This window comes from Pongo abelii, chromosome 19 (genome assembly GCF_028885655.2).
Source record: "Pongo abelii isolate AG06213 chromosome 19, NHGRI_mPonAbe1-v2.0_pri, whole genome shotgun sequence".
NCBI classification, from domain to species: domain Eukaryota; kingdom Metazoa; phylum Chordata; class Mammalia; order Primates; family Hominidae; genus Pongo; species Pongo abelii.
Genome location: NC_072004.2, coordinates 18,771,449 through 18,793,251, shown reverse-complemented (window position 1 = coordinate 18,793,251; position 21,803 = coordinate 18,771,449). Strand labels below are relative to the sequence as shown.

The window sequence follows — 21,803 nt, the reverse complement described above, 5'->3', positions numbered from 1 at the left end:
TTAGGGAGGCTGAGGCAGGAGAATCGCTTGAACCCGGGAGGCGGAGGTTGCGGTGAGCCGAGATCGCGCCACTGCACTCCAGCCTGGGCAACAAGAGCGAAATTCCGTCTCAAAAAAAAAAAAAAGAAGATTGTTATTTCTGAAATAAACCCCTGTTTCTCACTATTTAATAATTTAGCAATTTTGACTCACAACCCAAATCCAGGCACCCCAGACCCACCCACGGCCCGTTGCATAGCAACAGCCTCCCCACCCCCGCCTCCGCGCCTTTTCCTGCCGAGTGCCCAGTGCGCACGCTCAGAGCCTTCCTCCACACCCCGCCCCTGCAGGGCGCGCGGTGGTGACGTGTAGAGTCCGCGACGCTTTCGGCGAGCCGACCTCTGGGCTAACCTAACACCGGAGCCATGGCCTCTGCTGGGGTCGCAGCCGGGCGACAGGCGGAGGATGTATTGCCGCCAACGTCCGACCAGCCGCTGCCTGACACCAAGCCGCTGCCGCCTCCTCAGCCGCCGCCGGTCCCTGCGCCTCAACCGCAGCAGTCGCCGGCGCCACGGCCTCAGTCACCTGCCCGCGCGAGGGAGGAAGAGAACTACTCCTTTTTACCTTTGGTTCACAACATCATCAAATGGTAAGAACCTAGGAGAGGACCAGGCCCCATACTCCCTCCAGCTTCTCCTCTCAGCCGTTTCAGAGCTACAAGAGGCCTTGGCGCTCTGGGGCACGCCCCCGTTTCACAGATGGGGAAACTTCAGACCCAGAGCGGGAAGAGGCCTTTCCCAAGACCACAGACACATTCCATGAGTTAATAAGCAAACGATTTGAGCCTCGAGAGGTGCGATATCCTTAAGAATGAAGGCAGCTTAGAGACTACATGCAGACTCTTGTCCAGCGGCTCAAATGTACATCCCAGCGATCTTGAGCAAATCTCTTTAAGCCTCAGTTTTCTCACCTTTAATGTTGGTAATACTCACTTTAGTTCCGTAGTTCAACAAACTCAACAGATAAGCATCATCTTCCCTGTGCCAAGTGCTACGGGATGGACACAGTAAAAGGGGCCAACTTTTCACCCCCAAAGATTTCACCAGATAAAAGGAAAAAAAGACATGATTGGAAATAACCCATAATTTAAAAAGATTGAGAGGGGAGCGGTGGCGATGGGAAACATTAGACTAAACAAAAACACAGAAGTTGCCTCAGATGATTAGACTCACCTGTACTGATTTGGTTCTAACAGTACCAAAGGAAATGATTTTCATCCTTTTGGCCAGCCTTCAGGGTAGCCTGAGTTTTCAGAGTGACTCTGTAAAGGAAAAACCAAAAACAAAAACACAAAAGTCTCACTGATCCTCATGTTTGCCTAAATTATTATTTTTTTTGAGACAGGGTCTCGCTCTGTCACCCAGACTGGAGTACAGTGGCGTGATCTCAGCTCACTGCAGCCTCAACCTCCTGGCCTCAAGCCATCCTCCCACCTCAGCCTCCCAAGTAACCGGAACCACCGGCATGAGCGACGGCACCCAGCGAATTTTTGTATTTTTTGTAGAGATGGAGTTTCACCATGTTGCCTAGGCTGTAAATTATTTTCATTATGTTACTTCACTGTATATCCACGTGATATTAGGTGTAAACCCCTAGGCTTGTAACTCTTACTCAAAGACCAAAACAAAGTAAATTAAAGGAAAATTACGATTCCAGTAACATTCAGGTGAACATGAATGTGATCTTCACTGTTTTACTGAAATGGAATTGTTACAACGTGAAGGTCTTGACTGTTAGTGGCCCACCCACTTTTGAGTTTAAGCAAACTAGATTCACTTGCTGTGGGATGACCTGATGCTCTTCTGCCACTTTTCAAATAACTACAAAGGCTTTGTTCTCACATTAGACCCTGGCTTCATTTGGCTTCACTTGGTGTTTAAATACTGTTTATAGGGGCCAGGCGTGGTGTCTCATGCCTGTAATCCCAGCACTTTGAGAGGCCAAGGCGGGCGGATCACGAGGTCAGAGTTTGAGACCAGCCTCGCCGACATGGCAAAACCCCATCTTTACTAAAAATACAAAAAATTAGCCGGGTGTGGTGGCGGGTGCCTGTAATCCCAGCTACTCAGGAAGCTGAGGCAGGAGAATCACTTGAACCCGAGAGGTGGAGGTTGCAGTGAGCCGAGATCATGCCATTGCACTCCAGCCTGGGCAACAAGAGCAAGACTCTGCCTTAAAAAAATATATAAAAAAAAATGTTTATAGGATAAGGCAGCCTGTTCAGTTTTCGTGAGCCTGTGATAATGATCACAGACAGAAATACATATGGAGCCCCTGTAATCCTAGGGCAGTGCTGGATTATAAAGGGTTTATTCAGATTAACCCTAGTTTACTGGTTTTAAGAAAAATGTGGAAAAATGAAAACACAAAATGTACACATTCACAAGGACAGCTCTTGAACTCCCCAAGAGTATATTCTTGAGCCCTGGTAGAGCAGCTGGGTTGGATTGGCCTTAAAGATGTAGTAGTAAGTTATACTAGAGAGAACAGGCTTTGAAGTTAGACAGCCCTGAGTTCAAATCTGTGTACTGACATTTTCTTGCCTTCTAATCTTGATATAAATGCCTAACCTTTCTAGGCCATAATCTTCTTATGTCTAATATGTCCATAGTGGACCTCAAAATAGAGGTTCAGATTATGTAATAGCTCTATAATGTGCTGACTGGGTGACCTTGGCAAGTAGCTTAGCTTCTTTGAGCCTGTTTTTCTCTTGTGAAATGGGAATGCTTATGTCATAGGATTGTTGGGAGATGTACTCAAGAGCGTACCTGTGAAACATAGTGGGTTGATCACATGTGCTTGTCTCTGTTCCGTCTAAAAGGACAGAAAAGGGACTTAAAAAAAAAAAAAAAAGCATAAAACCTTCAGACACGGTGGCTCATGCCTGTAATCCCAACACTTTAGGAGGCTGAGGCGAGCCGGTCGCTTGAGCTTGGGAGTTCAAGACCAGCCTGGGCAACATGGCAAAACCCCGTCCCTACAAAAAATACCAAAAAAATTAGCCAGGCATGGTGGTGTGTGCCTGCAGTCCTGGCTACTTGGGAGGCTGAAGTGGGAGGATCACTTGAACCCAGATCATGCCACTGCACTCTAGCATGGGCGACAGAATGAGACCCTGTCTCAAAAATAAAATAAAAAGCATAAAACCGAAAAGAATAGGACAGGAGATGATTGCCACAAAGTGGATGACCAGGGCTAATTCACCTACCAACTCCTAAGCACCTGGTTTGTTAACCATGGCCTATCCCCAGATCTCAGGAACTCAAGTGCAGGGACCCTCTGGAAATAGGGGTGAAGGTGGGTCTAAGAACAGGAAGATTACTTGGAAGTCTGTTTAAGAAGCAGGTCCCCACAGTCCTGTCCCACCTCCCATCCCCTCCAGGCGGCCAGGTGACTACCCTTCTTCCAACTTGGCAGATGGTTAAAAGGTTACTCTCCTGAGATTTATTCTTAGGAAGGAATAAGCCAGAGAGTACCTAGGCTGAGGGACACCAGGCACACTGCAGGGGTATGTAGGGGGAGCCATACTGAAAAGAGGGATTAAGAGAAAGTTCACAGTCTGAAGAGAGACCCCACCTGAGCCTTCCCCTACCTGGCTTCTAGATTGGCAGCCAGAGAGAGTGGAAGTGCCCTCTCTATGGTGTGTGACCAATTAAGAGAAAAGACATTGAAAAAAAAAAAGCCTAGTCAATTAATTCTGAGAAAATGAACAAGCATCACTCATTTGCAGAGCTTCCACTAAGCCTTTTAGTGTTTTATTCTTAAATATATGAGTGGATGGCCAAGGCCACTAAGCATAGGAAGAAACCCCCTGGTAAGAAAGACACGGGTCAGGCGCGGTGCCTCATGTCTGTCTGCAAGCCCAGCACTTGGGGAGACTGAGATGGGAGGATAGCTTGAACCCAGGGAGCTGAGGCTACAGTGAGCCGTGATTGCACTGCTACACTTCAGCCTGGGTGACATAGACTCTGTCTCAAAGAAGAAAGAAAGAAAGAAAGAAAGAGAGGAGACAGAGGAGAGAAAGAGAGGAAAAAAGAGAAAGACAAGACACAAGAGCAGAAAAAGCCACTTGGAGGAAACAGTAGCCACAAAGGAATGGAGTGGTTCTGCAGCCATAAACATGAGAAGAGGCTAGGATCCAACCTGAAAACCTTCAGTATAGGCGTGTCTTTGAGTTTATAGGCGAATGAAGGAGGAATAAGGGCAGAGGAGGAAGGGAGAGGAGACCTCGTGAAGCCTGGGGGAGTCAGAAGGCTTGGTAAGAGTGATGCCAACAGAGTCTTCAATTAGGAAAGGGAGGCAGGAGAAAGGTTGGTATAGGAAAAACATGTAAGGACACGAAGCCAAGAAATAACAACTACTCATGGGAGTCAGCTTCTAGCTTGGTGGTGCTGAGCATACATCCAAGGCAGGAGGAGAGGGCTGGGGAGGAGGGAAGAGCCAGGAAACAGAGTGCAGGGGTCTTCTGAGGGATGGGAAGCTAGTGAAATGTCAGGCTGGAAGCCAGTCAAGACACAGTCCTGGCGGGTGGAGATGAGGGCTGGGACCATGTCCGGTCCACCCAGGTGGTGATCTCTGGCCCTGGGTCCCTTCCTTTCCTATAACTTCCCCAATGTTCCTTTTATTCTTTGTTTACTTCTTGCACAGGGGATGAGTAAGGAGGTAAAACCTGAAGTAGTGAATTTAGCCTTTCTTGTTCTCATAAAGAATTCAGAGTTTTTGAACAATTATTTAATAAAAGTAACAACTGCAACTTTAGAAGTACAGAGAAATGTAAAATGGAAAAAGGGTTCCTTCCGCCAAGTCCCCTCACCTATAGTAACTGCTGTTAATACTTTCCTAAGTTCTTTCTGGGAATTACATATGAATGTCATTTCAAAAATTTATACAAATTGAAATCACGTCGTACTTGACTTTTTTCACTGATTAGTCTCTTTTGGCCACCTTTCCATACTGCACATAAAGATCTACTTCATTAAGGCAGCTGCAGAAAATTGCATCTTGTGGATGCACCATAACTGATGCAACTGGTTTTCTGTTGATGGGCTTCTAGGTGTTTTTCTTATTCTTGCTATTACCAGCAGTGCTGGCGTTAGCATCTTTGTATAGGAGTAAGTTTGTGATCAGATAAATCCCAGCAGTAGAATTGCTGGAGCATAGGGTACAAACATTTTTTATAGTGATAGTTATGCTAAATTTAGAGCACTACGTCTTTTTAGCTAACTCTTTTCCAAAAGTCAGTCCTTGTAGACTAGACTGCTTCAGTTAACCTAAAATGGCCTATAAATCTGCCTCCCAGAAAGCATTAAAAAAAAATTAAAGTTGTAGATGGATTCTACAAGTACCCATGGATATGAAATGGAAAGAGGGCCTCTCCCTTCACTCCTCCCAGCGCCCTTGCAAAGCTGTGTAATATTCCACTTTATGAACGTGCTGTCGTTTATGTAAACAGTTTCTTGCTCAAGGACACTGTCATTGTTTCTGCATTTTGCTGTTGGAATCAGCACTGCAGCAAGCATCTTTGCCCATGCTATGTTGGTGAACTGTTGGTAGTCTCTGTGGGGGTAAATTTCTAGCAATGGGATATGTGAATCTACCGTTTGGGTCACTATGAGCAAATTCAGAAAGAATGCCCTGATCTGTGCTTCCACCAACAGTTTTTGTGTCTTTCCCCATCACCTGCCATCACCATTAAATTTTTAACTTTGGCAAATCTCATAGGTCAGAAATGATATATTGATCTTTCATTAAGTTAGATAAAGCATAGGCGATTTTATATGTCACTTTTATTTTTCCCTATAAACTGCCCATTTCTCTGTCAGATTTTTTTATGTACAGAAAGGAAATAATGTGTGTCAAATGTACTGTAAATACTTCCCCCAGGTTGTTGCTTTTCTTTTGACTTTGTTCATAGTCATGGTTTTTCTATTTGTTTTTCATTCAGATGCATATAATTTCATGTAGTCAGATTTGTTAAGCCTTTCCCTTATGGCTTCTGAGTTTTGGTCCTACTTAGAAGGGCTTTCCCACTCTAAAATTATAGGTATTGATCTCTTTTTTCTAGAAGTTTCATGGTTCCATTTTTTACTTTTAATTCTTTGAGGCTCCTGGAATTTATTTTGGTGGGAAGAGTAAGGGGACCCCGGTTAGCCACATCTTCCCACTGCTGTTTTTGAATATTTGTTATTTTCCCTGCTTGCAGTGCCATCTTTATCATGCACTGAATTCCCATATGTTTTCTGATCTACTTATGGACATTCTCTCCTTCTCCAGCACCAAACTATTTTAGTTCTTAAATCTTCATGGTACATTTAATTATCTTTTAAGGTTAATTTTTCGCCCTTCCTCTTTCTTGTCAGTATTTCCCTGGCCTTTCCTTTCCTGTGGAGTTTTCTAGCAGCCTGCCTGATGCTAGATCATGATGCTTTTGGTTAGTGGAACATTTCGTCTTTAATCTGCTTCTTTACTTCCAAGCCTGTTGATACCACTCATTGGCCAGGTCGTTCAGCCTCGCTTTTGAGTATTATAATCAGCATTTAATTAGTCTCTTTGCCTTTATGCTCATTTTATCTTGTGAATGTTATTTGGCTAATTTTTCTTTGTTCTCCGTTCTTCTCAAATTGAGCCCAAACTTAGGCCTTTACTCAGGGATCTCTGCAGACCATCTTCAGATTGCCTGCCGGAATAATCCAACACAAAGCCCACAGAGGGTCCTCTTGCTGCAGGTGCTGTTGGGTGGGCGGAGTCCTCCAGGCTGGCAGACCCTCCAGCCCTTCCAGTAGAAGTGCCCACAGAAATGCTGCACAAAGCCCTGTGAGCGAGATCCTCTCCTGTACCCCCAGGGACCCACCTGGTTCTGGGAGTGCTCTGGCTGGGCCAGCCTTGCTTGGAGTTGGAACCCATAGCACTTTCATCTCTTCTAGTGTCTTTCCTGCAGTTGAATGAAAAATTAAACTACACATTTATATTATTTTTAAAGAATGAGGAAAGGGAGGCTGGGCACGGTGGCTCACACCTGTAATCCCAGCACTTTGGGAGGCCGAGGCGGGCAGATCACGAGGTCAGGAGATCGAGACCATCCTGGCCAACATGGTGAAACCCCGTCTCTACTAAAAATACAAAAATTAGCTGGATGTGGTGGCGCACGCCTGTAGTCCCAGCTACTAGGGAGGCTGAGGCAGGAAAATCACTTGAACCCAGGAGGTGGAGGTTGCAGTGAGCTATGATCGCACCATTGCACTCCAGCCTGGCGACAGAGCGAGACTCCATGTCAAAAAAAAAAAAAGAGGAAAGGGAAAAGAAATCACATTTTCATGCCTATAAGAAATATTATAAATCCCAACTTTGAGACTTTCTTGATATATATATAGATGCTACATTTTAAAAATGTATCTTAAAGGAGTAATGAAATGGGGTCTGTTAGATTGGGGAAAATTATTATTTTTTCCTTTAAACTTAACAAATTGAGTTTGGAACGAAGTAGCTCAGCCTAGGCCTTCTGAATTACAGTTGTTGCTGCCTTGCCTGATGGTTTTGGCTCACTTTGTAAGAGTAATCTGTCAACATTGGGTACTTTAAAAACATTTTTTAAATTCAGTGTTTTAATTCTTTACAAGGTCTAAGGCTGCTAGGTAGGTAGAGGGGAGCCGTCCTTGCCACCACAGATGGGGCTCAAGTGATGAGCACGCTGTCCGGCCCCTCCAGCTTGGCCTGGCCACTTCAGCAGGTCAGCAAGACCTCAGAGCCCCAGCCAGACCTCTTTCGTGGGAACAGGGTGTTATTGACTGTCTTCTTCCCACTCAAGTACCTATTTTAATCTGCCCCGGCCTTCCATGCCAGCTGAGACCTGTTCCCGGGTTGTGCAGGAAGCGGCCCTCACTAAGTGCCCACACTGGCTTCCTGGGGATAGTCTGCACGCAGTTACTGCAGGCCTCTGCCGTTCACTTTCTTCTCCGTCAGCCACACCCCAGGGAGCAGAATGAGCGGCCACAGATAGGGGGTGTTCATAGACTGCTTGGTCGAGGTGTTTCCAGTCTGCCTAAAAGCCTCTTCACTCCTCTGCCATGTCATTTCCATCCGCTCAGTATGACTTATAACCAGAAGGTGGGCCCCAGCAGAGGGCAAGCCCCACGAAGGCAGGCCTTTGCGAGTCAGCACTTAGTGGGCGTGAGAAATGCCAGGCAAGCATTTACATGGGTCCTGGGAAGGGTGGGAAGCTTTGCCTGGGAAGGCTGGAGGCGCTTGTGGTGGCACTGGGGGGTCTCCTTCACAGTTTGAATTTGCCTGAAAGGTGTTGTCTGTGGGTAGGAGGCCATCTGGAATTATTTTATTTTTTATTTTTGAAATGGAGTCTCACTCTGTCGCCCAGGCTGGAGTACAGTGGCGTGTCTTGGCTCACTGCACCCTCTGGCTCCCAGGTTCACTTGAATCACTTGATTTCCATGCCTCAGCCTCCCAAGTAGCTGGGACTACAGGCACACGCCACCACGCCTTTGTAAAAAAAAAAAAAAAAAATTGTATTTTTAGTAGAGACAGGGTTTCGTCTCTGTCTACAGGCACACGCCACCACGCCTTTGTAAAAATACAAAAAAAATTTTTTTTTGTATTTTTAGTAGAGACGGGGCTGGCCTCAAGTGATCTGCTCACTTCAGCCTCCCAAAGTGCTGGGATTACAGGCGTGAGACACTGCGCCCGGCCGCCATCTGGGATTTTTAAGCAGCATAGTGACCTGCTCAGAGTTGGGTTTCTAAAGGTGGGTGGGGCAGAAGTGTTTCAGAAGAGGGAAGGACCTGGGTCCACAGGAAGGCAGTGGCAATGGGAGGTGGCTGGTGTAGAGGAGATGGAGCTGGCAGGATGGTGGCTGGGAGAAGGGGGCACACAGGTGCGAGTCTGGGGGTCCTAGCACGGCCAGTAGAGTGTGTAGGTGGGACTGCACCCTCCCCCCTTCCCCTGCTGACAGCAAGTCTATGCTGGACATTTGCCATCTGCCAGACTCCAGGCAAGAACGACTTGGTAACTGTGGAGGGAGGAAACTCAAGTGCAGGAAGGAAGGCTGACTGGGGAGGTGCTCCCCATGTCGAGGGTTCGGGAGTGGATGAACACGTTCTGGGCATTTTGTAGTGCAGTGATTTTTCATACTCCATTTAGCAGCAGCACCTTTTGTCACTCTTCACGAAAAAGAATATTTTTTACATGTAATGCTGTGAGCAGATGAAAGCAAGGGTGTGAGTTCAAGGCCTCCCTCTCCCGAAGGCCTCATAGGTCTTGGCAGAACTGGAGCAGAGAAACACAGTTGATAGGTAAGTAGTAGCCAGTATCATCCAGGGCGGGAGGGAGAAGTGCGTCCTCTGTGGCTACAGATAATCTACAGTAGCCAGTAGATTATCTGTAGTACAGTACAGTACAGTTTTTTTTTTGGAGGACATTTTGGTAATATCTGTCAAAAATTTAAATATATATAACCTTTGACCCAGAATCCCTACTTTTAGAAAATGATCTTACCAAAATACTTGCACAAGTACATAAGGGTGTAAGTACAAGATGTTCACTGTCATTCTAGTACAGTACAACCACCCATGAATAGCCAGGGTAATTTCGCTGTCTAATTGTATATGTGTTAACATGGAAGGACATCTGAGGTGCCTTGTTAAGTAGAAAAAGCAAGAATGAGAACTATGGATGGTCACATTTCTGTCAAAACAAATAAGAAAAGTTTGTGTGTTTTGTATGCTGTTGTATATTTCAAAGCCATCTGAAACAGTGGACACCACATGTTAGCAGAGGTTATCTCTGGAGCAAGGGGTTAATGAGATTTCCCTTTTCTAAGCCTCAGTTGTCTGTCATTTTTGAATTTTTTCCCTCAAGTACTTATTACTGTCATTTTTTAAAAAAGTGATCTTAGAAAAATGAAAGCCACTGGAGTTAGTACGGTGCGAGGAGAGCCTGTGGGCAGAGGAGTGGACTGGTAAGGGCTGATCTGAGGGCAAGGCAGCTGGGACAGAGTGGAGTGTGAGGCACGGTGCATGGAAGTTGTGAGGAAGAAGAAATGGGAAACTGAGTCAGATGCCACCAAAAGGTCAAAAGAAATGACTGTCAGATTTGGGAGGAAGTCTGTGTCAGTGGTTCTAGCACAGTTATTGGCCAGTCTGCATCTGTACTAAAGCATCCATACTAAAAAGAAGAACAACAAAGAAAATCAGGGCATGATTCTCAGACACCTGCCTAAACCCTGTGATGTTTGCCTGTGAGTCTGGTGACACGGATACAACTGTCTGTCAGACGTGGGAAGGATGCTCAGAGGATCACCCCTGGCAGTAGTATTTTTGTCCACTCTTTAAAAAAACCATGGTAGGGGGCTGGGCGCAGTGGCTTACGCCTGTAATCCCAGCACTTTGGGAGGTTGAGGTGGGCGGATCACCTGAGGTCGGGAGTTCGAGACCAGCCTGGCCAACTTGGAGAAACCCCATCTCTACTAAAAATACAAAATTAGCCGGGTGTGGTAGCGCATGCCTGTAATCCCAGCTACTCAGGAGGCCAAGGCAGGAGAATCACTTGAACCCAGGAGGTGGAGGTTGCAGTGAGCCGAGATCGCACCATTGCGCTCCAGCCTGGGCAGCAAGAGCGAAACTCTGTCTCAAAAAAAGAAACCACAGTAGTTGGGACCAAAGTGCTCTGACCTTGCCTTGTTTGTATGATGTTCATCCTCCTTGACCTAGTGGCTTTTTTCATTCCTTCTATAGTTGGCCGATGACTAACCTTGAACACAAAGGCAGGCCCACTTAGAGCTTTCTGCTTTTATTCACTCGGTATTTGGGCCTGTCCCTTTTTTTTTGGCTTGAATAGTTCACAGTCATCCTGGCTTAGCAGGTGCCCACTTCTGAATACCATGTTCTCTTCACTCCAGGAGTTCCATGCTATTTACCTCCACCAACTAGGGCAGTTGGGCTTGCAGAGGGGCCTCCCTGTTGGCTGTGCGGCCCCTTTTGGCTCAGCTGCCCTCCAGGCGGCTTGTCTTACAGCTCCTTTTTTATTATCTGAAGACTGTCTCCTTTCCTGAAAGTTCACCAAAGAACAGGCAAGCCTTGCAATTTGGGGGTTTTCAGAGATGAGCATCTTAAACATGACCCACTTTTCAACTTTCAGAACTAAACTTTCTTTTGGGCCAGGTTACGTTTGCTTCAAGAATGGAATTATCTGTCATCCAAATTTCTATTTTAAGTACTTTTTGTTTGTTTTACCATGTCCTTTGAGACTCATGTGATGTGAGTCAGTTTTTTTAAAAACTATATTTTAATTTTAAAACTTCCTTGGGACTTAAATTCATAACAGTATGTTAACACGCATGCCATCCGAGTAGAAGGATTTCAGAAGTCCAGATGGTTTCTGTCCACATTTGTGGATCAGAGCTGAGACTTCAAAGAATTAAAATAAAAGACGTTCCCTATTTGCTTCCTTCCAAAGGATTTTTAGTTCTCATGAATACCAGTTCATCCTCTCTAGAATCTGCAATAAGGTATACTGTTAATGGTGTCTCTCAGTTGAGGGCATCATTTCCTGGAAGAAGTGATTGATTCTCCATACCCTCCCTCTGAGTTTAGAGCTGTTGGTAAATACTGAGCTGGCCATGGTGGCCATCTGATTTGCAAGGTGTGAGACGTAACTGATGGATTGCCAGGAAAGATGGATATTCTGCCTGCGTAAGCAGAGAAATGATGAATAGTAAACATGAATTAGCACCATCTGGGTTGAAATTTCCCACTATGGATGAACATTTATTTAAAAAAATTAATGATCATTGACAGTTTTTCCCTCTTATGCCTCAATGGCTTACTTTCAGAACAGCTTACTGAATTGCCTTTTAGTTTTGGTCTCAACCACTTGTTTTCAAAAGCTCATCCACTTACTAACTTTTAAAAAATGTATAGGAAGCTGGGTGTGGTGGCTTACGCCTGTAATCCCAGCACTTTGGGAGGCCAAGGCAGATGGATCACCTGAGGTTAGGAGTTCAAGACCAGCCTGGCCAACATGGTGAAACCCTGTCTCTACTAAAAATACAAAAATTAGCCGGGTGTGTTGGCACGCGCCTGTAATCCCAGCTACTCAGGAGGCTGAGGCAGGAGAATTGCTTGAACTGGGACCCGGGAGGTAGAGGTTGCAGTGAGCCGAGATCGCGCCACTGCTCTCCAGTCTGGGCAACAGAGTGAGACCCTGTCTCAAACAAACAAACAAAAAATGTATAGGAGCAACTGCCAGGCTGTTTTTTTGATCTTAAGTGAGATTGTTCTTGCCTCATTTTTCATTGAGTAGGACCTCTGTGCAGCTAATAGCTGTGAGATGGAGCGAACGGTCTGCCTTGAAAGTGAACTTGACTCAGACAAGGACTGTCCGTGACCATGGTAGAAGAGAGCCTGTGTCTGCTGAGACATTTAAATCAGTTCCATTTTAACTAATTTAACATTTATGAACAGCTCTGTGGAAATTAGTCTTTATGTTAACAGGTTCAAGCCAGCATCAAAACCTCAGCTAAAATTAGCTCTTGCTAGCGGTAAAGCCTCCTGATTGGCCTAGAAATGGCTCCAATTAGACAAAATGTCATATTTCAGCAAGTTTTTTTTTGGCATTTGTCACCTGATATTGGTATTGGCTTGTTCATTGAACCAACATGTTCATGAGCTTATTTGCCAAGCATTCATTCTTTCCACGGACATTTCTTGAGTGCCTGCAGTGCCCTACACACTGGGCCGGGGGTAGGGAGACACCTGTGACCAGGCAGACACAGTCCTTGACCTCACAGAGTGACAGTTGACTTGACAGAAGATCAAGAGTGTCTGTGTGTGATCTGCAAGTGTGCTAGGCCTGGGAGCTCTTTGCCAGCTGCCTGAAAAAGAACCCGTCCCTGCCCTCTGGGGGTGGACAGCCTAGTCAGGGGATAGATACATAAAACAAAGTGTTCTAAAAGCCACGGCAGGAATGACAGCAAGCTCTAGGGGGTGCAGGGCAGGAACGCCAAGACGTGTATAAAGCTGTGAATGGTAACAGCTGTTCTTCTTCCCCCACAGCATGGACAAGGACAGCCCAGAGGTCCATCAGGACCTGAACGCCCTCAAAAGCAAGTTCCAGGAGATGCGCAAGCTCATCAGCACCATGCCCGGCATCCACCTGAGCCCCGAGCAGCAGCAGCAGCAGCTGCAGAGCCTCCGGGAGCAAGTCAGGACCAAGAATGAGCTTCTGCAAAAGTACAAGAGCCTCTGCATGTTTGAAATCCCCAAGGAGTAGAGTGAGGCTGACTTCCTGAGAAAGAGGGGGAAGCCAATGGCCTGCCTCCCCACTACCATCCCCAAACGCTCCTTGGGGCATGGTTCCTGTGGACCCCGACTCAGAACGTCAGGCTGCAGGGGCGGGGCTCCTGTGCTGCTGGCTGCGCGCGCGTCGCCTGTGCGGGAGCCAGCGCAGAGCTTGGCTGCGCCGGGGCTTCCTCGTGTAGCTCCATATGTCTAGATGCATAATAACTGGAGTGCCTGCTGGTAGAAGTCAGAATGCTCCTGGAGGCTGCGGAGGGGGTGGAGGACTCTCCCCTGCCTCTGGGGAGGGGGCCATCTGCTGCACCTGGCCCCACTGACAGATCTGAAGAGCACAGTAGGAAGGGAGGCGGCTCCTCTTTGCTTCCTTCCCTCTCTCTCCTCCCACCCCCATAGGATCAGTGTGTACCAGGTACACGTTGTTCCTGTTAACAGCAGCTTCTTGAAACATTTGCATAGAATTCACTGGATGAATTAAGCCTGCACTCATATGGCATAGAACTGTGAGAGAATGTTTTGAAAGGCCAGAGGGTGGCCTTTTTCCCCAAACAGTTTGGTTCCTTTTATGTTTGAGCCAGTGAAGGGAACTATGCTGTGGGGGTGTCAGCCTAGAGCCCTGCCAGGCAGCCCCTGGCTCCAAGTTCCCTGCCTCTTCCAGGTTCCCTGCCTCTTCCAGGTTCCCTGCCTCCTAGCGCTCTCCTCGCCTTCAGCTCTTGCTCCCTTCCTCGTTCATCACCCTCAGTCAGTGCCCAAGAGTGGCCAAACCGCTTCACATCTGCAGTGCTTCCCCAGGGTTGACAAGGGGCCGTCCTTTCCACGCAGGCTAGAAGAGGTCTTTAGGCGAACCGACCTTCCCCCTTCTGGCATTTCATATTCCCATTGCTGTGGTTAAAAGGTCTTTCCCTCGTGGCCTTCGCACTTGCGACAGCAACGTGTACTACACTACAGAGGGGTTCAGTATGCACCTTGTGTTGAGAGAGAGGCAACCCTGGGGGCCAGTTCAGGTGGTCCCCAACCATGAGCTAGGTGTGAAAGTTACACAGCCAAGTTTGAGCTCTTAAAAGTTTATCTACAGCCCTCATTTCCCCAGCTTCCCAGATTTCTTCCAGAAGGGACGTTTTATTTGTGTGCTCTCCCTTGACTGTCAGATTGAGGTAAGAGCAGTTCTCTCCGTTGCCTCTCGGGGAGGAGGTGCGAAGTCCTGGAGTATTGTTTGGGTCTAGGAATGAGCACATAACCTGCGCTGACCAGTTTAGGGGCTTAGCAGATGCCTGCCAGCTGACCTCGTTGGCAGGAGGATTGGGTGGAGATGTTTTTAGCAGAGCTTCCATTAGTGTAGACCTGTAGCCACCTGTCAGAAGGTGGGTGGCATATTGGAGACCTGGGAATGTGTGAAGGAGGAGATCAAATTTCAGTGGCTTTGGACAGAAAAGGAGGCTCTGGATTTAAGCGGGTGGTCACCTGTGAGACCAGGTCTACCTTGGGACTGTTATTTAACTGAATCAGTTATTTCCTTGAAATTTCACAGTAGTGGGTGGGCCTGTTTTAAGGGTCTGACAGATACCACAAAACATGAAGCACGTAGAACTACAAGACCCCCGGGGTCTTTCTGAGTGCAAGGCTGAAAGGGACAAGGGCTCCTCACGGGGGGGTGGAGGGAGCCGGAGCCTGCCTTGTGTTGCTTTTTTGACTTGTGACATTTTTCAAACACATAATTAAAAGGACTTACGCTCTGCTGTCTCAGGACATCATGCTTTTTGTACTGAGAAATTCATAGTGGGATGGCTCTCAGACAGTTGAGAGGAAAATGTTTCTCTCACTCTGTTCAGACACAGAACCACACCTCTGCTCCTCACCTCCCTCCGCCCCAGCACACACACCTGCTGAACCAGTGTGGAACGGGAACTCCTCTCCCAGCTGGCCTCAAGGGCAGTTTGCCTGGCGGGTCATCCCTGCCCCTGCTTGTCACGGGCCCCTGGGCTGTCCTTAGTTGCCTTTTATTTTTGGAGGTGGGAGGTGGGGGGTGCCTTTTGGTGACTGGAGGAGGTTCAGTCCTGTGGGGAGCTGCCCTCACTGGAGCAGGGTTGAAGTCCTAGGACAATTTTGAGTGTCTCTCACAGGGCTGAGTGCCTTCTCAAAGCCACCAATTACTTGGATTACTGGGTGGCCAGCATTTGTGCTAAGTACTTTTCAAACATCACACTTAATCCCCACAGCGAGCCCATGCCGAGGGTGTTCTGTCTTCCTGGGGTGAAGAATTAGAGGCTTGGCAGGTGTCACCCACCAACAGGTTTGCAGTACTAGTGGCAGAGAGAGTGGTGTTCCGGGGTGCCTTAGCCATGAGAGGGAGACAGCAAGGCTGAGGGGGGATGGGGCTCCACACCTGGCCATGAGCACTTCCTGGAGCTAGAGGGGAGCAGAGGCTGAGGAGTTAGCTGTTTCTAGACAGGGTGGCACCCTGGAGTGAGGGGGTGGGGGTGGGTGCCTGGATGGTCCTGCTTCCAGATGGGGTCTCAGGCTCTTTCCCCAGGGCCTGAGTGATGCCTCCAACAGTCTGAAAGTTTGCCTGGGCCCACACTGAGTCTGGTGACAAAATGGCTAGGCACAGTTCCAGTGGCTTTTACACTGAAGAATTCAGAACATTCAGAAAATGAGGCCTTTTGTCATTGGTGGATGGCTAGAAAGAGTTCATCTCGGGGGGAGGGAGGGGACCCTGAAATCCTTTATATTCATCCTGGTTTTCTAGGGAACCATCCCCTGCATAGATGCCCCAGGCATCTGGGGCTTTTCTGGCAGCTGAAGCTGCTTTCAGAAGGCCAGGATTATTTTCCAGTTGTGGTGAACGTAAGTTCTAGTTCCACCTAAGTCAAAGCCCAGCCCCTTCCTTCCCACCCTTCCCCACTCCAGCCATCTCTAAAAGCAAAAAAAAAAAAAAAACAAACCCGGTTTCCCATTTTAAATTATTTTATTGTATATTAAAAAACCAAATAAAGCAATAACTTTAAAGACCTCACACACACACAGTATAAACACCTGGGTAAGGTTTTGTTCGTGTCCACGTTGACACCGGAACTACCGTTAAAGTGCAAGTTTTGTTTTGTGTTCCTTTGTGCAGTTTCACTCACATGTAAACAAGTCACTTGGCTATGATTTGACCCACGCTCCCCCGCTTAGTTTCGGGAGGGCAGAGGCTCTACCGGCTGTCACGGCAACCCGGAATCACAGACAAGATAATGCCCCGTGGGTCCTGACCCTCAAGCGGGCAGGACGGTTTCTTGAAGCCTAGCAGAGGCTGGGTAACTTCACATCCCTCCCCCACCCCGCGCTCACTCTTAGGTCTTTGAGAAGACAAATCCACCCTTGGCTGGGCCCTCGCCCCCCAAGTTATCGGGGTGGCGGGCCTCAATGGGGGGCCGGGGGTCGGGGAATAGTTCCAGTCTTGGCCAGTTCTCTTTCCTTCTGGAGCAGATGACCGTCCCTTCTCGGTTCAGTGGCGCCTCCCCAATGCTGGGGGCGGATCGCGGGGAGGGGAGACGCCAGTCCGCGCGTTCACGGCCCGGGGCGCACCGGGCCGTTGGATGTGACTTTTAAACAAAAAGGTCCTCCTTAAGTTGTGTCGCCGGCGCGGCGGGGATCCTAGCTGATGACGCAGCGCTCCTTGTCCTTGGCCTGGCTGCCGGCGCTGGCCTTCTCGCGGATGTACATGAGGTCGCTGTGTACGCTGGGCCGCCGCGCGAAGGGTGCCACGATGCCGAAGGCGTCTCCCGGGTCGCCGCCGCCGCCGCCGCTGCCGGCCCGCAGCAGCTTCTTGTTCCGCAGCGCCTTCTTGTGCAGCACGTCGCAGTACTGCACCGAGACCTTGCGGTGCAGGTCCGGGCTCATCTCGCTGGGCAGCTTGGCCATGGCGAAGAGCGCGCGGAACATCTGGTCCAGGCTGCTGTTCTTCTTGGCCGAGATCTCGAAGTAGGCGCAGCGCTGGGGGTCGTCGCCCACCAGCTGCTCGATCTCGCGCTGGTCCACCTCGCGGTAGAAGTCCCGGTCACCCTTGTTGCCGCAGATGACCAGGGGCACGTCCACGTTCTCCTTGGTTTTGTTCTTGAGGCAAGACTTGGTGTCGAGGATCTGCTGCCTGAGCCGCTGCACCTCCTCGAAGGAGTCGCGGTTGTCCAGGCTGAACACCAGGATGAAAACGTCTCCTAGAGGGGGCACAGAGAGCAGAAAAGGAGAAGGTGAGGGTGGCCGCCCAGGGCACAAGTCGGGCTGACTTTGAGGCCGCGCGGGGCGCGCTAGCCTCTCTAAGCGCGAAGCGCACTACTCGGCGCGCGGCAGCCGGACCGGCGCTCGCGGGGCGCCCTGGCCGAGGGTTCCCCGCCCTTCCCTCCCGCGCCTGCCCGGCCCCCGGCTCACCTGTGAGGATGGAGAGGCGCCGCATGGCGGGGAACGGGTGGTTGCCGGACGTGTCGAGGATGTCGAGCTGGTAGACCTCGCCGCGGATGGAGTAGAACTTGCGGTGGAAGTCCTCGATGGTGGGCGTGTAGGCGTCCTCGAAGCGGCCGGTGAGGAAGCGCGACACGATGGCCGTCTTGCCCACCTTGGACGAGCCGAGAATGACCATGCGATAGCAGTTCTTGGCCGGGATACTCAGCTCCGAGTCGCTCGGGCACATCTTCTTGATCATTGCGGCCAGTTTCATTGGGCAGAGGGGCCGCGAGGGCGGGCGCGGGGCCGAGAGAAGGGCGGAGAGCGGCCGAGGGGCGCTGGGGTGGCGCGCAGGGTGAGCGGCCGGAGGGCTCTGCTCGGGCTGGGCGCGGCTTGGGCTCGGGCTTGGGGCTCCGGCTCCGCTCGGGCTGGGATTGGGCTAGGCTGGGCTCGGCTCGGGTTCTCCCAGGATCTAGGCACAGACCGCTTGTTCTGGCTTTGGCGCCCGGCCGCCGCCCTTATATGCAGCCTGCTTGGCTGACCCGCCCCGGCCCTCCCAGCTCGGTGCGTCACGCCCCGCGGGACCAGCCTCCCCCTCACCGGCTCCCAGCCCCGGCGACCTCGCCTCCCGCTGCCCGGCTCCTGCTCTCTGGGCACGGGGGCTGGGGGGAGCAGTCCAGGGTCGGGCTGAGGCTGGAGGCGCTCGGACTCCGCTTTTCCACTGCCGCGGCCTCGGCGGCCGCAGGGGCGTCAGGGTTCTGGTCCCAGCGGTGCCCCTGTCCCTCTGCGACTTCGGGCAAGGACCCCCCTTCCTGCACCTCCCGCGCGCGTGCGCTTACTTTCTTTGGTTCTCAGTTTCCCCAGAGAATAGGACTCTAGTAAGTAACCCAGTAAGCGCAGCAGCGTTTGCTGGGTGCTTGAGCGGACCGTATATTTCATTCCTCAGAGCACAGCCCCAGCCCCAGCCCCAGCCCCAGCCCCCTTCCGCTCCGGTCCCCAGCCGGGCTCTTGTTCCCGGGAGGCGACCGCCGGGCGGACGCGGGGTTTGGGTGCCTCTGGCGCGGAGCTCGGCACCGCGCGCTCGGGCCGCCAGAGGGCAGCAGAGGGCCCGGCCGGCGACCCAGCCGGCAGAGCTGGAACAGAGGCTAGGAGCAGGCGGGTGGGGAGCGGCAGGGATGGAGCAGGGGCCTCAGGGCGCCAGGCTGGGGCCCAGCAGGAGCGGTCCCCAATCCCGCGCTCTGCTGCAGGCCTCAGCCTGCTCCTTTCTCCCAGCCAGAGATGCTCTGTGGCATGGAGGGCTCTGCAGCCAGTGGCCCACCCCCTCCATCATAGCATTTTGGGCTTTTACTGTGCCGCGCGTGGGCCGACGTTCTCATTGTCTAGCTGAGAGAGCTGGAGCTCAAAGCCACAGCGAGCCCAGGAAGGCCCTGGGAGCACAGCACAGCCTCTTACCTTCTCCTGGGCCTCAGTTTTCTCTTCTGGAAGATAGTGATTCTGGTTCTGTGATTAAGGGTGAAAATATGCAAATGCTTTAGGAGGGCGGGGCCTGGTAATAACACTAGCAACAATAACAGTAGTATTGACCCATGGGGCCTGGTGAGGGTACTCTCAAGAGCACACCAGGTTGATCAGTAACCAGGAGTGGGGTGATGTTGCTGAACAGTGGCAACAAGCTATCTGGAGCCAGCTCCTCATCCCTGAGCTCTTGAGGAAGTCACTGCTCCTCAAGGCAAACTGTGTGCTCAGTGTTTTGCTTTGGCCACGTCTGACTTAGGAGAAACCTAGGGAGCCATTAGCTGTCACCACCGGCCCAGCTGTCAGGTGGTGGTGGTCTGCGGGCAGTGCTGTGGGTGCCATACCACCCACCCCATGCCTACCCGCCTCCCTCCCACGCTGGCACTTGCTGTAGGGGCTGCTGCAGGACACTCCTAACTTGTTTCTCAGCCCAGCTTGGCCCCCATCCTGAGTCCCTGCATGTCTCCCAGGCCTCACTCTTACTGTCAGATATTTCAAATGCATGCATCACACAGTGAGCATCCAAGGGCTCATCAGTGGCCCTGGCCTGGCTCTGATTCCTGGTGTCACTTATGCAGCAGTTATCCGACAGGCCAGCTGGGGCTGGAGCCCTGCCATTCTTGGTTCCTGCCCCCATCTGAGGTATGTCTGCCAGAGTCTGGGAGAAGGGGAGAGGGAACTGAGCCCCAGCCCTGGATATAGGGCTGCAGTGGTGTGGGATGTTCACTGCAGAAAGCAGCCAGTTGAGGGTACATGCGGGGGGCTCAGTTAAGGTACGGACCTGAACCACCTTCAGACTGAGCACCGCCTTCCTGTGTCTCCCACAGCGGCACTGCATGGGCAGCCGGGCTCTAACTTGGGATGACTGATGGCCAGGGCTATAGTGAAGGTAGACCCCACACAACCATTGCCTCCTGGGGCTCTAGTCCCAAGAGGGTCCATTTGATATGAGTGGAGGGCCCGAGGGTCAAGGATCACAGCCCAGCTCTCTCCTGGTCAGTGTCCAGGCTGGCCCCTTAAATCAGGAACATGACACTGGCAGGCACTGATCTAGCCTGTGTCCTCAGCCACAGTGATTCCTGGTACCATCTGTGCGTGGCCGTCTGCCCTACGGGTGCTGGGTTGTGAAGACCCAGGCCCACCTGCCATTCCCATTCTCAATGCCCCAGAGCGCCTCCTGTCAAGGAGGTGGCCTCTGGGACTTTACTCTCTCAAGCAGCAAACCAACTTCCTTGTTTCCACCCTCGTCTTTTCTTTTAAAAGGGCATCTCTTTCCTTTTATTACAAAAGTAATAAATGCTCCTGGTTTTTTAAAAATCCAAACCATTTCAGAAAGGACCAGAATGAAAGAAGCACTGGGATCAGGGCCTCTCTTGGCCACACCCAGGACAGCCTAGCCACCAATTCTGTGGGGTGGCATCTCCTGATGTCCCCACATGGCCGGACTCCCAACTGCATGAAGGAAGTCTTACCCCGGTGCAGCCTCTGCCACCCAGCTCTTTGTTCATGCAGGTGCCCTTTTTCCTTCTTCTGGGGTTTGCCTGTGTGACTTTATATCAGGCTGTACCCTAGGCTGGCTAATCAGAGTGGCCGGGGAGGACCGGGGGCTGGAAGACAAGCAGGAACAACTCGCAACTCACAGAACCATCCGCCCCCTGGATCCCAGAGTCCCACAGAGAGGGTGAATGTGTACTGGGCTTCCCAGCACTCCCGCCTCCTGGGCCCTGTCAGCCATCGCGGCATCTGATGTCCAGGTTGATCACAGTCCCATGCTGTATGCAATAAATAATTCTGTTTTCTGTGTGTTTGGGGCATGAGACAACAAACAGCGTGTATGAGGCTATGAGCCTGTTTGTAAATAGTATTTACCTGCAGTCCAGTGATTTTCCTGCTTAGAGGGGAGGGAAACTGTTTAAAATATTTGACTAAATGTCGGGGGTGATCTGGGGGTGGGCAGGCGGACCCACCCGCCTGCCCACCAGTCCCAGGCAGGAAATGCCAGCCACACAGCCTCATCTGAGGGCAAAGAGCAATTAGAAGGTTCTTGAGAGCTGGGCCGGAGGAGAATGCTGGGCACCCCGTCAGAGCTTTGCCTGTTGTGGTGTCCTGAGACAGAGTACACACAAGGGCCAGAAGTGGCCACTTCAGGTGACAGGAACCCAGAGCACCCACGGGCCTGGGCACTGCCGTGCTGGCCTGTGCGGCCAGAGCCCATCTCTACCAGCGCCTTGCACAGAGGAGGCCCTGAGGCGCGCTTCTGTCCTGTGTGACCCTGGTACGCCACCTCCTGAAAAGGAGGAAAGGGGCAAATAGAGCTGGCTTTGCATTCCCTCTGACAGGCTCCCCTCATCAAGCTGAGATTTTAACTCTGGTAGATTCCTCATCAGTGATGAGCTCTGTACCCGGCAGAGCAGACCCTTCCAGCAGAAGCCAGCTCAGCCCAAGGCTCCCGGCTCTGCCCCAGGAACAAAGGGTCAGGATGCACGGAGCTTTGCTGCCTGGCTTAGGCCATCCATCAGCAGTACATCCTCA

General features: G+C 50.7%; 2 protein-coding genes across 3 annotated transcripts; one reads left to right on the top strand and one right to left on the bottom strand.

Moving 5' to 3' along the window:
• Positions 1-312: 312 nt before the first annotated feature.
• On the top strand, positions 313-15,083 carry MED9 (mediator complex subunit 9). Its single transcript, XM_009251362.4, has 2 exons — positions 313-628; positions 13,098-15,083. Exons 1-2 carry the CDS (start codon positions 405-407, stop codon positions 13,312-13,314), a joined length of 441 nt encoding a protein of 146 aa, XP_009249637.1. The 5' UTR covers positions 313-404; the 3' UTR covers positions 13,315-15,083.
• A 1,200-nt stretch (positions 15,084-16,283) lies between these two features.
• Positions 16,284-18,305, bottom strand: RASD1 (ras related dexamethasone induced 1). Of its 2 annotated transcripts, none has more exons than XM_002827099.6 (2): positions 17,745-18,305; positions 16,284-17,533 (listed from the first exon to the last, which is right to left on the bottom strand). In XM_002827099.6, exons 1-2 carry the CDS (start codon positions 18,028-18,030, stop codon positions 16,974-16,976), a joined length of 846 nt encoding a protein of 281 aa, XP_002827145.1. In that variant the 5' UTR covers positions 18,031-18,305; the 3' UTR covers positions 16,284-16,973. The 2 variants fall into 2 exon arrangements, with proteins under 2 accessions (XP_002827145.1, XP_009249638.1); XM_009251363.4 differs by having other exon boundaries at positions 17,377-17,459; positions 17,745-18,301.
• Positions 18,306-21,803: the final 3,498 nt, after the last annotated feature.

Excerpts from the sequence above, each read along its gene's own strand:
- MED9 (XM_009251362.4), top strand. The coding sequence starts at position 405 with ATGGCCTCTGCTGGGGTCGCAGCCGGGCGACAGGCGGAGGATGTATTG. Across the intron at positions 629-13,097 it reads GTTCACAACATCATCAAATG|CATGGACAAGGACAGCCCAG; the intron begins GTAAGAACCTAG and ends CTTCCCCCACAG.
- RASD1 (XM_002827099.6), bottom strand. The coding sequence starts at position 18,030 with ATGAAACTGGCCGCAATGATCAAGAAGATGTGCCCGAGCGACTCGGAG. Across the intron at positions 17,534-17,744 it reads GCGCCTCTCCATCCTCACAG|GAGACGTTTTCATCCTGGTG; the intron begins GTGAGCCGGGGG and ends TGCCCCCTCTAG.